At 42.0% G+C, this 16,480-nt stretch overlaps 1 protein-coding gene across 3 annotated transcripts; it reads right to left on the minus strand.

The window, feature by feature from the left end:
- Positions 1-482: 482 nt before the first annotated feature.
- ESRRA (estrogen related receptor alpha) lies at positions 483-14,769 on the minus strand. Of its 3 annotated transcripts, none has more exons than XM_069740414.1 (8): positions 14,576-14,769; positions 11,302-11,360; positions 7,460-7,774; positions 6,840-6,956; positions 6,507-6,632; positions 4,896-5,063; positions 2,726-2,995; positions 483-1,438 (listed from the first exon to the last, which is right to left on the minus strand). In XM_069740414.1, the coding sequence occupies exons 1-8, from the start codon at positions 14,704-14,706 to the stop codon at positions 1,191-1,193; spliced, it is 1,434 nt and encodes a 477-aa protein (XP_069596515.1). In that variant the 5' UTR covers positions 14,707-14,769; the 3' UTR covers positions 483-1,190. The 3 variants fall into 3 exon arrangements, with proteins under 3 accessions (XP_069596515.1, XP_069596516.1, XP_069596518.1); XM_069740415.1 differs by having other exon boundaries at positions 11,248-11,360; positions 14,456-14,593; XM_069740417.1 differs by lacking the exon at positions 14,576-14,769 and adding an exon at positions 14,456-14,567.
- Between the last annotated feature and the right edge of the window lie 1,711 nt (positions 14,770-16,480).

Raw genomic sequence — 16,480 nt, forward strand, 5'->3', positions numbered from 1 at the left:
ACTCGGAGGACCCCCGAGCGTGCTCGAGAAATCTCGAGTATATTCGCTCATCACTATTCCTATTCTGTTCTGGAGCCAATACGCCATACTCATCAGCGACTGCTACAGTGGATGGAGCTGTGCTGATCCTTTCAGTGCTTATATCCAACCACTACCAAAGTAGATATCATCTGCTGTTGATGACCATCAATATTACAGTATTCATCCAGACAACCCCTTTTAATGTAATTGGGGTGGTGGGGGGGATGCAACATTTCTACGATTTGATAAAATCATGTTTCTTGACAGCTTTGCAAACTGCCATTGTAGAGTAACATTATTCTCCAATGACCATTGGATCTCATAGATAAGGACAGTACATGGTGCATAATCCAGGCCTCTACATGTGATCGGCGTAGACATAAGCTTACAGAAATCCACCACTTGTTTTCTCCTTACATTCGGCATAGAGTCAGCAAGTAATGGACCAGAACGTCACCAAATGTGTAGTATCTTCATATTAAGTATTACACATGAGCAAACCTGGGTTTGCAAAATAAAAGTGCACCTTCAAATTACAACGGCCCCTTCCCACCATGGCCAGCACCTGCAATTATCCATAGTGTTTTAAAACTAAATTAATGAGCAAACAGTTTACTCCTAGTAAAGAAACGGTAGATTCCCAAAATGGACTGAAAATCCCACATTTTCGGGGGAAATCGTCACTTGGACAGATTCTTAAAAAATAAATTGATTGCTGTAAAGTTCTACATGAAGAGTAAGAGAGGGACACGGAACACTAAGTCATCATCCAGGAACTGAGGGATGTGCCCTATTGCTTACTTATGGGAGCAAGGTTATGGCTCAAGAGTATGTCTGACGGATGGAAGGACTCCCGGCAATTCTTCCTATGGCTTATCCTACCATAGGATATCAGAACATTGCTAAATTAAATTAAAAATAACTAAAAGGCTTTGATGCCACATAGCTGATACATACATCTTCTTGCTATGTCTGCCAGCGTCCATGTATGTCCACTTGCATACATGCCTGCACCAATTCTGCCATATCTTCCTTAACAGTCTATAATGCATTACGGGAAGAATGTATGCATGGAGAATAAACATTGCTCGTCCTATACATTCACTATGAACTCCCAGCTTGCATCCTCTGGGTCTTTACTAGGAAAGTACATAGGGATTTCATCTACCCTAATCCATCATGGCTTCCAGCATCTCTAGGAAAAGCTTGTGCATAGGGACAGTCCCTTCTTCTCGTAGGGCGTGGAAGTGCTGGAGGACTCGGCCAGCTGTCTGGCGAAGTAAGGGGAGTGTTAGAAGCAATTTTCCATCGCGGCACGGTTCCTCGGGGTGACGACTTGATTCGTATTCACTGAGTGCCTCTTGCAAAGCGTCGCGGAGACGTAACACTGCGTCTGGATCTTCAATGTGCACAGAGTCTACAAAGAAGAGAAGAGGAGAAAAATGGCTGCTTTGACCTAGACTATGTTACAGAGCAGGGGTGTCAAACTGCATTCCTCGAGGGCTGCAAACAGGTCATGTTTTCAGGATTTCCTCGTACTGCACAGGTGATAATTTAATCACCAACTCATTATTTGTGTAGGTGATTAAATTATCACCTGTGCAGTACAAGGAAATCCTGAAAACATGACCTGTTTGCAGCCCTCGAGGAATGCAGTTTGACACCACTGTTACAGAGCATAGAAAATCATAGTACGTGACATAAATGGGCCCTAATGTGAATGTCAACTCTTAAAACACTACTTTTTTGTTAAAGGGTTTTCCAGTACATTCATCAGCATCATTTCTATAGGAGCTTTCTGCAATACCTGCAGCAGCCACTAAAAAGCATGATGGCGCTGTGGTGTTCTGCTCTGTACAGTGGCCGCCAGAGCCACTAACAGCTGATTGGTCGAGGTGCAGAGCATCGGACCTTTCACTGATCTGATATTGATGATCTCTCTTTAAGAGTGCGGTCAGGCAGCTGTATAAAATCGGAACGCAGTGAACAGACTAGCCCGCGGCTCTTCCGACCAGTGCGTTACAATTTCATGTATGTGTATGCAGCTGTCACACTTTTGAAGATCATTAAGAGGAGCTCGGTGACAGATTTTTGTTATCAGCATTCCGCAGCCTGCTATGTACACTGATGCATGAAAGCTGCAGAAACCAAAGAAACTAATCGCTCCTACTGAAGTAAATGGTAGCTGAGCTGCAGGACCCAAGAACAGCCACTACAGAATAAAGCTTTGTATTTTCTACAGCTGAGGAACCTTGTAACATCTGACTGGTGGGGGTGCAGGATGTTGGATGGCTACAGACGTGATATTAATGACCTAATCTAGTGATAGGTTATCAATATCTTAGGCTGAGAGAAATCCTGTAATCCAGACGGTTAATCAAAAGCACATTGGGCTTGTCTAAAATGTGAAGAATATCTGTCACAAGGTCAAACGTGTCCAATGTTTGTTCCTATTCTATTTCCACTGATACCTTGAGTATTCAACTTTTTTTCTTTATAACTCCACCATGCGGATCCAGAGATATGAGCGTTTGATTAGGTGCTAATTTTTACGATCTTTACTAAGGGGGTGGTGCTTATAAGTTATTAATAATGCAAAGCAGCCTTAAGTCACGCCCCCGAGGATCCTATGAGCAAAGACCCTAAAATGTAGCACTAAATAAAAAAGCCCTGATGTCTAGGGCTGGAAAAAACAACAACACACCTGAATTTGTAAGGGTGAGGGCTTTTAGCATGACATATTCCTCTCTCTCCACACGCAAGGCCCGATACTTGCGCACTAGATGAAGTACGCAGGAGCAGAGGTCAGACAGACGGGCAGAATGAGAGGACTCCTCGTCCAACACAAAATCCTCAGCAAACACAACTTCATCTTCATATGGAAGAGAGCGAAACACAACTCCTAAAAGGAGAACCTCCATCCAGACGCTCTGCAAGAGGCTCATCTGGTCCGATAAGGAAAGCGAGGAAAAACCTGTAAAAGAGCAGCTACTTACTGTGTCGTACATCCTACTTATACAGGCAATGTAATAACGGCAGCACGTAAACAGTGATACTAATCAGCACCGAAAGTAATGATACTAATCAGCACCGAAAGTAGCACTGTCAGCCACAGACTCGAGGAATGATTTATTACACCTGATACATAACATACAGGCACACCTGCCCCACATGGAAGATTTAACAGATTACTATTAAACGAGTTTGTGAGATTTTTTTTTTTAATTACTTGCAGTGTAAACTTTAGCAAACAATAAATTGACAACCTAAGGGTTCTTTATTTTCTTTTTAGGGAGGGGGGGCACCCCATGACAGCTTAAATTAATATGTAAATAAAGCATCATCATAGTTTAATGAAAAGCTATATCCAACTCTTCTTTGTGAGCACGACTAGTTGTGTACTTTTTTTTTTTTTTTACCATAAATGTTTCCATTCACTAACAGCAAGCAGATGTTTTACAAACTGAGTAATTCTCAGAGAAACGCATTCATTTGCAGAACATTTGTTATACTATGATTAAAGGGAACGTGTCATTGGAAAATGACCTATAGTAGAAATCAGGTTTTTGGGTTAAGTGTTTTTATTTATTTTTTTTTTACATGTCAAAAGCAGTATTAAAAAAAAAAAAAAATATATAACCCTTGAGCTTTTCACACTGGTCATTGGAGCTTTTTTTTTACACTTTAACGTTCTATTGTTTCAGGAAATAACACATGTACAAAGCCGCAAAAGGTCATTGTGAAGGGAGGGGGAGCAGGGGAAGCTGTGACATCGCCTATTGTGATTGGTGGGATCCTGTGTTATCAGCTGTGCATAGAAGTGTTACCTGTCATTCTAATCCTGCCTCTGGTAAGGAGCCTGCTGAAAACTCTTCCTGAAATAACGGAGCATGAATCTAAAAGACCCAGTGGCCATTGTGAAAATTGCAAGATTACTTATCTTGTTTGTTTGTTTGTTTTTTTAATAAAGATCATAAATCTAAAAAAACAACAAACAAACAAAAACACAGTACATTGGCTTTGTAAACAAACAAAAATAAATAAATAACATGCATAGCTCCCAACCATCCCAAATCCAGATTTGGAGGTGCTGTTCGGTAATGTCAGGGCTATGTCCCGTCCTGAATTCATTGCTATGGTTGTCCTGAATTTATTGCTCAATAGTTGCTTCTCCTCTCCTCACATCGGGAGAGGGACCAGCATCTCTGTTTGTACATATTTAAATTTAATTAACTAATTCTTCTCTTTTACTGAAATAAGGTATTCCCTGGGATTCAAACTACCAACCTGCGGCATTAGAGGCAGCAGCAAATACTAAGAGCCACAGGCTGCACTGTCAAGCATTCGAAAAATGTCTGCGCTAGAATGTGCACCGTATTCTTCCTTACAGGCACATTGTACTGGTACAAAGAGATACATCTCTATATACTACTGCATATCTATGTACCTGTATTCTAGACGGACAATAAAAGTCAGATTTTTTTTAAAATAAAATTGATTATTGATAATATAATGACAAGGCAAAGAGGATATGATTTCATGAGAACTCCTGCCCACTATGCGTCTAAAGACGGTGTAGAATAGTGCGGTTTTGGTGGGGGTGTTTTCCCGCAATGCGTTAAGTGTGCCGAATGGTTTTCCCCTCTTTCTAGGACAGTTCGTAGGTATGTACATGAATCACAAAAACCCGGATTTAAACAATAGGTCATTTTCTGATGACACCCTGCCTTTACAGCTAGGGAGCGTCTGCGCACCTAGCCTACAGTATACGATTGGAGAAACTAGAGAAAAGGAATGAAAAGTCTCAGCCAACAATTGTATCTTAGCAAGTCGTGACGTTTTCTAGCAGACGGTCAGTGATTCTACTCACATACCTGGGATATTCTTGGCCCAGCTGATAATAATGACAATCTCTCGATCTGCGAGATCGCACAGCGTACTCATAGACTTCAAGTAGCCATCGGGAAGTGACGGGTCTGGCATAGCAAACAGCTTATCGGGCTCCGCCACCAGCAGATGTGACACTACAGTGTTCACTGGAGCTAAAGGGCAGAAAACAGAAAGGTCAATCTGCTAAATGAGCATCATTACCATTCACAACACTTCATTGTAATGCAGAAGAAATATAAGGGGAAGCAGCACAAAGTCGCCCAATACAAGCGACACCCAGGAGCGTGATAAATATGCCACCTATTAATGACTGAGTAGTTACTAGGATTTTCCAGATTAGTACGATACGGTGATGCTAAACTTTATTTTTGTTTTAGTGGTTAAAAAAAAAAGGAGCTTATTTTGCCAATTTCTGGAGACTCTTAACGGTTGTCATTTTTCCGTCGATCGAGTTGTGCCTGTTTCTTTTTGCATGGCGAGCTGTCGTTCTTATTGATACCATTTTGGGGTATATACAATGTTTTGATCCCATTTTAGTTCCTTTTTTTTTTGTGGAAAATAAAAAAGGCAATTCTGATATTTCGATTTATTTTTAAATCTTTACAGAGTTTACAGTACAGTATGGGTTAATTTTATATTTTGATAGATCAAACTTTTACCGACACAATACCAATTGTGCTTTTTTTAGGTCTTTCATTCTGAATTGGGAAAAGAGGGCGAATTACAGTTATGGTATATAATTTAACATTTCTAAATAATTTTTATTAAAGGGGGTTGTCCACTGCTTGGACTACCTTTTGTGAAATACTGCATTCCCCAGTGTATAATAAAAAAGAACAGATTCTTGCCTCCCGCACCAATGCAATGACGTTGTTACGCCATGTGAGCGCTGCAGCCAGTCGGTGTCTGCCAATGCGCTGCAGTCTCATGCTACCCTCCATGTTTCATCCAAGAAAAGTGCGATAACTGCAGCCCATTAGTGGCCACTAACTGACTGCAGAACTGGAATGGTGCCGGTGCGAGAGTCTGTTATTTTTACTTTACACTGAGAAATATAGTATTTAAGACGGCTTTGTCCAAGTAGTGGACAACCCCTTTAATATTCACTTTATTTTTTAATCCCCCTAGGGAACATAAACCTGTGATCTGTATACTGCAATATATAATAACATTTCTTATCTCCTATGAAGGCCGGCGACTTAATAGGAGCAGCAATGTGGCAACAATGGAATCCTCTGTTGGGCTCTCTATTGCCAGAATCCTACAATCTTCTCGTCGCGGGGTAAGGAGTGTTTTCATCAATTTTTAATACTGCACCATTTAAATGGTTAAACACCAGAGATGGCTGAGAGCCCGCTCCATATACTTAACACCTAACATAGGACAGTCCAGAACGTCCAATGTCTGGAAAGGGTTAAAGAACAGTTTAAAAGATTTAAAAAAAAAAATGATTCTATTTTGAAGTGAAAGCTCAACTCCTATTGGATAAGGGGCAGATACAATGAATAAGAGAACGTCCCTACCTAATAAATGGTAAAACAGTGTACAACGTAAACTGATAAGTGCAGCGGGAGGTCAGACGACAAAGTTCTTACCTTGTTTTTTAACTATAGTTGTACTTTGATGGGATTGGTGTCCTCCTGGCGTATATTGTAGGAGGTCTCCTTCCGGTCTCCTCTTATATTTCTGCCGACCTCCTCTTACACGGTCTAGACGCACCCCTGCAAGTAAAAATTGTTTTTTTGTTTTTTTTTTAAAGTCCTTCCGTAGAACCTGCTGCCCATAACATTTCATGCCATTATATTATTAGAATGCCGCATCAGGTGGCCAGAAATATTCACATTACCAGTTTGGATCCCTATAGAGCAGTAGACTTGCTAGTCATCCAGGTAACACAAGTCTATAATAGGCTAAAACGTAATACTCACCTTCCTTGAGCATGCCCACCCGAAGACACTTGGTAAATCGGCACGCTTGGCATGCCTTCCGTCTCCGTTTGGTGATCTCACACTCGTTGGTGGCAGGACAGCTGTACTCAATATTGCCTACATGCAAAAGAGAAAAGTTAGTATATTCTCAGCACTATATGAAGTGAGGGCCTAGAAAAAGCCATTTCTTATTGACCAACTAATCACATAATTACTTACAAGACATTAAAGTTTGCCGCTTTAAATTTCCGATTTACTAACACATGACTCCTTCAATCATCGCAGGACATATTCCTCTCCTGTTACAACATACCATGATTGAAATTTATGGCATTTATCGGTTAGATATGGCCCAAAAGTCTAATCGGTAAGGGTCCAACTAATTCTAAGAATGGTCAAGCTTGGTCCTAGAGAGTGACCAGACGTATGTACAAATCCTATTTCAATCATCTCTAACGTCTACATTAAAGATGTTCTCCACTACTTTTATATGCCTTGGATAATAATTATGGGCACTCCCACTGGTGTACTCCACCAGTGGTCGTATGTAGGACCAATCCTTAGGTTATCAACACAAGGTCGGAAAATGGACAATGCAGGTGACATAAGATCAGACTAACCTTGTATAGTACGTTTGAAGAAAGCTTTGCAAGCTTCACAAGAAGCCACTCCATAGTGGTATCCAGATGCCACGTCACCACACACCAGGCAGAGCCGTTTAGGGATTGAGTTTAGGACATATTTGCCCCTTCCGGGTGTATCTTCTTGTTCATCATCGCCTCTGCAGCAGCGTGGACCCTGAGGTTCAGGCCCATGACCGCTACTATCGCTGGATCCACTAGGACTCCTCCGTCCAATGCTTTCTGGGGTCCCTGGTTCTGCCTTGATGCAGAGATCAGGGCGTCTGTCACGAGAAGACATTATAAAGAAGTGTTCTGTGAAAAGAAAGGAATGTTTCTTAATATTTGAAAATAAAATACATTCTAATCATTCCTTACGTGAATCTTGTCCACTATATCAGTTTTGTTTGTACACATATATGAGGAACACATCCCAGGGCTTGCAAAAATTTGCAAATAGTATTATGAATAGTTTTGCTTTATGTATGATGGAAGTATTCACATTGGCCTGTTCCCACATAGCAGCTTAATAAATGTACTAAGGTTTACATTTAATAAGTAACAGGTGAACCTAAACACCTTTTTAGTCTGAGAATTGAAAAAAATATGGCTGCTGTGTTCCAAAAAAAACAGTGCAATACCTATCCGTAAGTTGTGTGTAGTGTAGCGGCTAGGCACTATTGCGCTAAATGTCAGACACAAAGCCATAGGCCGGTGTGGTATTGCTCCTGGAAGAATGCAGTTACGATATGTTTCTCGCATCCTGGAGCCTAGGTGTTCACAAGACTCCTATCTGGTGCAGATTTTAGTGGTTGATTTCCAAACTAAAATACCATGTCTGCATCTAAAATCCACACACATTTTCTGCATTTATTCATGCGTTTTCAACTGAGTGTTTTGTTGTGGAAATGCATTAAAAAAATTGGAGTAAAAATAATGTCATGCTGGTGGATTAAGAGTCCCCATTTAAATCAATAGGTAAAATCTGTGCATTTCCGCAACAGAAATTGACATGCTGCAAATTACAAAAAAAAAAAAAAAACACAACAAAATACAAATTTCCAAGATGATTTTGCACCAAAGAAAAAAATGAAAATGAAATATGGGCGAGAGTAAATGGATAGCCTACTAATTGCAATGCAAAGTCATATTCACATATTTTTTCCCTATCCATTTCCTTGAACAGTGTGCAGGTATTTACACAGGTTTATCCAGTAGCAAAACAATGGGTGAAATTTATATCAAAAAGGAAAAAACAGACGGCGCATGCAGTAGATTTACATTTCTGTGGCATGCTCTTTTGCAGTTTGTTGAAGATTTTCGGGATAGATTCCTATGGTGCATTTAGTATTCAGTGCAGCAGAATTTGCACCAAAATCAAGGCGTACTGCTTGCAGCATTTTTTACAGATTTGGTGCATTTTTTCACCCTTTCCATTAAGAAGGATGAAATCCGCAGTGATTCGGCACCAAGAATTCCCATGCTGTATACTTTAAAATCTACGACGCAGTTCAATTTCCATGCAGAAATTTTCTGCAACGTGTAAATTAAATTTTTTTTTTTGCAATCTCATATACTTCACTCGTCCTGTATTACGCTGCAGGGTTTCTGCAAGCAAATCCGCACCAAATACACAAGATGTGATCCTACCCTTAGTGCAACACCTGTACCAAAAATCTAAAACGACCTGCAAAAAAGCATGTCGCAAAAATGTAAATCTACGGCAAAGGTAAACGCAGCATAAAGGGACTTATTTCCCCTGCAATGAGTGTGCAAGAAAGATGAGCAGTTGGCTGCTGTCCTTGGAAATATTAACAGATCATTGGAGGTCTCTGTAGCAGAACTCCCCTTGATCTTAGCCAGTCATCAGGGGGTCATGGTGCAGACACGTTCATTTAAAGAGAACCTGTCAAGTCAAAAGTGGCCAGTTTTTGCTCCCCCGAGTATTCTGTATTTTTCGTTTTAAAAATCGGTTCCAGAGATATGGGCCTTTTTATTTAGTGCACCCAATATGACAATTTTCATGGTCTTTACTGATAAGGTGCAACTCCCAGGATCCTCAGGGGTGTGTCTTTAGTCTGCTCTGCACTATTACCCATGAGTCACGCCCCTTTGGTAAAGACCGTAAAAATTAAAATACTCTGAGGAAAGGCCCATATCTCTGGAACTGTATAGAAGGTTTTAAAATAAAAAAAATGGAATACTCAGGAAGCAGCACTGCACATTTCTGAGCTGGCGGCAGGTCCTCTCTAAGACAGTGCCTTGCTGTTAAAGGGATTGTCCGGTCTAAACTGTATGGGGTTCGAATAATCATTAAGTGCCCATACAGTTTAGACACACGATATGCGGCCGGCAATGATGATTTTTAGGTCCCCATACACTACTGAATCAGCTGCTGAATGCAAATTTTGCTCATTCACCAGATGCACACTTTTAATTGTTGCAAGTAAGCATTTATATGGGCAGGCAACGTAGAGGGGTCTGAAGTCCATTCAGATTACATGTGTCCCAAAGTCTCCTGGTCCGGCAACCCTTACCTCGTGCACATGACCAACCACCTGCTGACGGCAGGCATATCGTGTTGGATTTTGGAAACAGAAGCAAAGGCAGAAAATAATTCAATTTTAAAGGGTTGCTCCACTACTTTTCTTGATGACCTATCCTTACGACTGGTCATCAATATCTGGATCTGCAGTAGCCGGCAGCAGCAGCTACACAACTGCTAGCATCGAGAACAGCCGATTGGTGAGAGTGATGGGAGACGGACCCCCACCGATCTGATATTAATTACATGATCATCTTTTTTTTTCCATCTGAAATCAGGTAAAAATACTTTTTCTAACTTTTCTAAAGTGTATAGCAAGTAACCTAATATCTGTGGATACCTGTACCAAAGTCAATGCACCGAAACAAGCCACAGGTAAAAGATATAATAGGCAGAATGTACTGTAAAAAAGTAAACTTGTGACTATGGAAACTCCAAAATAAAAAAAAAGTCTAATTCAGGTAGCAGCCGGTTGTGGAGGAATGTCAGGACTCCTATTGTACATTGTTTGGGGCAGGCAGAACAGCCACTAACTATATACTGTAGGAGCAAATCACTAAGACGACTGTAGACAAATCACCAGGACTCAAAATAATAAAAAGAAACTATCCTAAGATTATATTATACAAGTTTATTCTTAGGAAGAGGGGGAAAAAAAACAAATCAGAGGAGGTAACCAAGAAGAGATCGTGACCTTTGCACTGGTAAAGCCTCATGCACCAGTGTTTAGTTAGACTGGTTTAGCAATAACCTAAGGGTGTAAAGGACAGAAACAGAAGCACAGTTGTAGCAACACAACTATGTTGATGCGTTACACAGGAGATAAATCGAGCAAGAACTGAAAAATTGACCGGATTTGTTTTTAGAAAACAAGTGGTAAAATGTTGGAGCGGAACACAACAAGGACTGGACTAGACGTAAGTGTCGGGGACTCCAAGCATTGCCGTATAATAGGGTTACAATATTACAAAGTTACAAAATGTGTAAATATATCAGAAAGCAACACATTAGTTTATAAGAGGAAACTAACAAAGTAATGAAACTGGAACACAGGAAGAATAGAAATTAGGCAACTGGTCAGTTTAACCTTTGGCCTGTACCCCTCCCCGCTTTTACAATATATCGGCTCACCGAGCGTAGTTCCTGAGTACATAAACTTTACGATGTATTTAGCCTCATTGCCTGCACTTTATTATATACTAATAATGAACAAAAAAAAGAACATGGCCTGATGGAAACTCACAAGAAGATACACATGAAGGCAACACTACTACTCCCGCTGTGGTGGGTCACACACCGTTTGTCGACAGGTGGTCGGCTGGTCTTGGCTGACAGTCGTTATAAGAGACGTAACATCTGTAGACAGAAAAACACAAAGCATGAATGTACAGGAGATCCATAATATATGTTATTATTATGCTTGCTTATTGCTGACTTATTCTGCAGCCCTTTACAGACATCGTCAAGCTCTTAAAATTCTGATAACGACCATAATAAAGTTATTCCTTGCGTCGTCCTTTTTGTTTCTCCCGTTAGGCAATTTCTTAATTATAGCCCATTTTGGTAAACTGAATTCATACAAATATGTCAGCTCTTACGATGCTGGCCACCCAGCTTTCTCAGACTTCTGCAGAAGAAGGGAACGTAGCACGACATGTGTTGGAAGGTTCCCATCTAGGAAATCTAACTCACTAATATGAGAGCTATAATAGTAGTAAGTCATACAACTTTCCCCAAGTATGGAAATAGTTAATAGTCAAATAGGTTTAACAACTTGACTAAGGCGGACAAAGAATTATAATTAGTGTGATTTGAGATTTTAGAGGTTAATGCATAAAAGCACACCGAACCATCTCAACTGCGAGGAGCGGGAATCCGGAAAGTATAAATACTACTTAAATAGAATGATATATAATGACATTTCTAGCTAGACAAAATGTGATCCATGTTCATCTCTCACTTTACATATAACTGCATCTGATCAGAGCCCTGAGCTGCAGCCACGTACACTGACCCACGTCTCCAAAATCCCAATGACCTTGCTTCAAAGTCACTACATGTTTCCAAGAAGAACGAGCGAGCGCAGTACAAGGATAATGTGATCATCGAGGACTGGATGTAATCTACATGGATAATTAGTAATGTACCCCTACACGGCAGTCTATATCAATCCATGGCAAATGGTAATAAAACATATATTTGTCCATACGGTAAACACACATATATTACCTATACACACATGCAAACATATATACACACACACACTATGTACCGTATATATTCCTTTACATAGTGAACGGTCCAATATAAATGAATGGTTTGAATGAATCTCTACAGATTAGAGACATGATAAACCGTCTCAGTCTTGTTACACATGACTAGAAATGCCCTGACATTTGTCCGTGTGATCCTTCATAAAAAGTTTTGGCACAACATTGTAATAATTGAAATAATGCAAAAATGGCACAAAGAGCTTTGATACATAAGAGACAAAAGACTAAATTAAATATATATACATAAAAATACATACAGTTATACACATACATATTTACACATACATACACTATACAAGCCTTTTACATATTACACATACATACACTATACATGTTACACATACATACACTATACATGTTACACATACATACACTATAGACACATTACACATATTATACATACACACACGACACATTTATACACTATACACATTACATACACTATAGACACGACACATATACATACACTATACACACTACACATACATTATACACATATATACACTATACACACAGTACACATATTATACATACACTATACACACAACACATATTACACATACATACATCATACATACACTAGACATACATTACACATACATACATACACATTACACATACATACACTATACATACATTACACATACATACACTATAGACACATTACACATACATACACTATAGACACATATTATACATACACTATGCACACATTACACATACATACACTATACATACATTACACATACATACAGTATACATACATTACACATACATACACTATACATACATTACACATACATACACTATAGACACATTATACATACACTATACATACATACACTATAGACACATATTATGCATACACTATACATACATTACACATACATAGACTATAGACACATATTATGCATACACTATACATACATTACACATACATACACTATAGACACATTATGCATACTCTATACATACATTACACATACATACACTATAGACACATATTATGCATACACTATACATACATTACACATACATACACTACACACATATTACACATACATACACTATAGACACATTATACATACACTATACATACACTATAGACACATATTATGCATACACTATACATACATTACACATACATACACTATAGACACATATTATACATACACTATACACACATTACACATACATACACTATAGACACATTACACATACATACACTACACATACATACATTACACATACATACACTATAGACACATTACACATACATACACATATTATACATACACTATATACACATTACACATACATACACTATACACACATTACACATACATACACTACACATACATACACTATACACACATTATACATACATACATACACTATACATACATTACACATACATACACTATACACACATTACACATACATATATACACTATACATACATTACACATACATACACTATACACACATTACACATACATACACTATACACACATTACACATATATACATAACACATACATACAGTATAGACACATATTATACATACACTATACATACGTTACACATACATACATACACTATAGACACATATTATACATACACTATACATACATTACACATATTATACATACATTACACATATTATACATACATTACACATATATACACTATACATACATAACACATACATACAGTATAGACACATATTATACATACACTATACATACATTACACATACATACATACATACACTATAGACACATATTATACATACACTATACACACATTACACATAAATATACTATACATACATTACACATAAATATACTATACATACATTGCACATACATACACTATACACACATTACACATAAATATACTATACATACATTACACATTATACATACACTACAGACACATTACACATATTATACATACACTACAGACACATTATACATATTACACACAATATTATCCATACTATATAATTGTGAGTCCCTATAACGTGGACACACGTGCACAGCCCATCCCTGGCCGTCCATACACTTGTGCACACACTGTCACCACAGTCCCCACTCGTGCCATAACTCACGCCAGGCTCCTGTGTCGCTGCCCGTGGCCCCGGCTCAGGACACTCACTCTCCCCACTCGTGCATACCTTGTGTGTGCGTCTCCTCCCGTGCAGGCTGCTGTCCGTGCACACAGTAGTGTAGGACACGGCAGAGGACGCGGCTCACACTCACACACACTCCGTGTCACACACTCACACACTTCCTACACTGGCTCCTCCTCCCGCGGGGAAGGGGCGTGGCCGGGCACGCTGAGCAGCCGCACTGCCGCCGCCGAGTAGTGTCCGGCATTGGCGGCCGGTGCGGTGCGCGGAGCTGACTGGCTGCGGTCCGGCTTCATTACATATGCTATGAGGGGGGCACGATGGATAAATATCTCCGTGTCCTGCGCCGGGGCCGGCGGGGGCTGTGTGCAGCGGGCACAGACGGCTGGTGCAGTAGTGTCCCCGGCTCTGAACGACCTTGTGTGCGACCTTGAGGCAGAGTGAAGTCACCGTGCAGCTCCCGTCACTCCTCCTCAGCCTCCCTGTGGTCACAAGTTTGTCAGTGACACTGCGGTGACCTTCAGCAGCTGATCCGCGCCGTCTGCCAGGGAGACGGCAAACAGCGTTACAGGCAGAGGAGTACCATGTCCTTCATGTCACCTCTACCGGGAGAAGAGCCCCCCGCAGCCCAAACACGTCCGGAGAGAACTGGTGTGCTGCCCCCAGCCTGTGTGATACCCCCCCAACCTGTGCACTGCCCCCCAGCCTGTATGATACCCCCCAACCTGTATACTGCCCCCCAGCCTGTGTGATACCCCCCAGCCTGTATGATACCCCCCAGCCTGTATACTGCCCCCCAGCCTGTGTGATACCCCCCAGCCTGTATGATACCCCCCAGCCTGTGCACTGCCCCCCAGCCTGTGTGATACCCCCCCAGCCTGTATACTGCCCCCCAGCCTGTGTGATACCCCCCAGCCTGTATGATACCCCCCAGCCTGTGCACTGCCCCCCAGCCTGTACACTGCCCCCCAGCCTGTATGATACCCCCCAGCCTGTACACTGCCCCCCAGCCTGTACACTGCCCCCCAGCCTGTATGATACCCCCCAGCCTGTACACTGCCCCCCAGCCTGTACACTGCCCCCCAGCCTGTACACTGCACTGCCCCCAGCCTGTATGATACCCCCCAGCCTGTACACTGCACTGCCCCCAGCCTGTATGATACCCCCCAGCCTGTATGATACCCCCCAGCCTGTATGATACCCCCCAGCCTGTACACTGCCCCCCAGCCTGTACACTGCCCCCCAGCCTGTATGATACCCCCCAGCCTGTATGATACCCCCCAGCCTGTATGATACCCCCCACCCTGTACACTGCCCCCCACCCTGTACACTGCCCCCCACCCTGTACACTGCCCCCCAGCCTGTATGATACCCCCCAGCCTGTATGATACCCCCCAGCCTGTACACTGCCCCCCAGCCTGTATACTGCCCCCAGCCTGTATGATACCCCCCAGTCTGTGCACTGCACTGCCCCCAGCCTGTACACTGCCCCCCAGCCTGTGTGATACCCCCCAGCCTGTATGATACCCCCCAGCCTGTACACTGCCCCCCAGCCTGTACACTGCCCCCCCAGCCTGTATACTGCCCCCCCAGCCTGTACACTGCCCCCCCAGCCTGTACACTGCCCTCCAGCCTGTACACTGCCCCCCAGCCTGTACACTGCCCCCCAGCCTGTATGATACCCCCCAGCCTGTACACTGCCCCCCAGCCTGTATACTGCCCCCAGCCTGTATGATACCCCCCAGTCTGTGCACTGCACTGCCCCCAGCCTGTATGATACCCCCCAGCCTGTATACTGCCCCCAGCCTGTATACTGCCCCCAGCCTGTACACTGCCCCCCAGCCTGTACACTGCCCCCCAGCCTGTACACTGCCCCCCAGCCTGTATACTGCCCCCGCAGCCTGTATACTGCCCCCCAGCCTGTATGATACCCCCCAGCCTGTACACTGCCCCCCAGCCTGTATACTGCCCCCGCAGCCTGTATACTGCCCCCCAGCCTGTATGATACCCCCCAGCCTGTATACTGCCCCCGCAGCCTGTATACTGCCCCCCAGCCTGTATGATACCCCC

This window comes from Ranitomeya imitator, chromosome 9, assembly GCF_032444005.1.
Source record: "Ranitomeya imitator isolate aRanImi1 chromosome 9, aRanImi1.pri, whole genome shotgun sequence".
In the NCBI taxonomy this organism is placed as follows: Eukaryota; Metazoa; Chordata; class Amphibia; order Anura; family Dendrobatidae; genus Ranitomeya; species Ranitomeya imitator.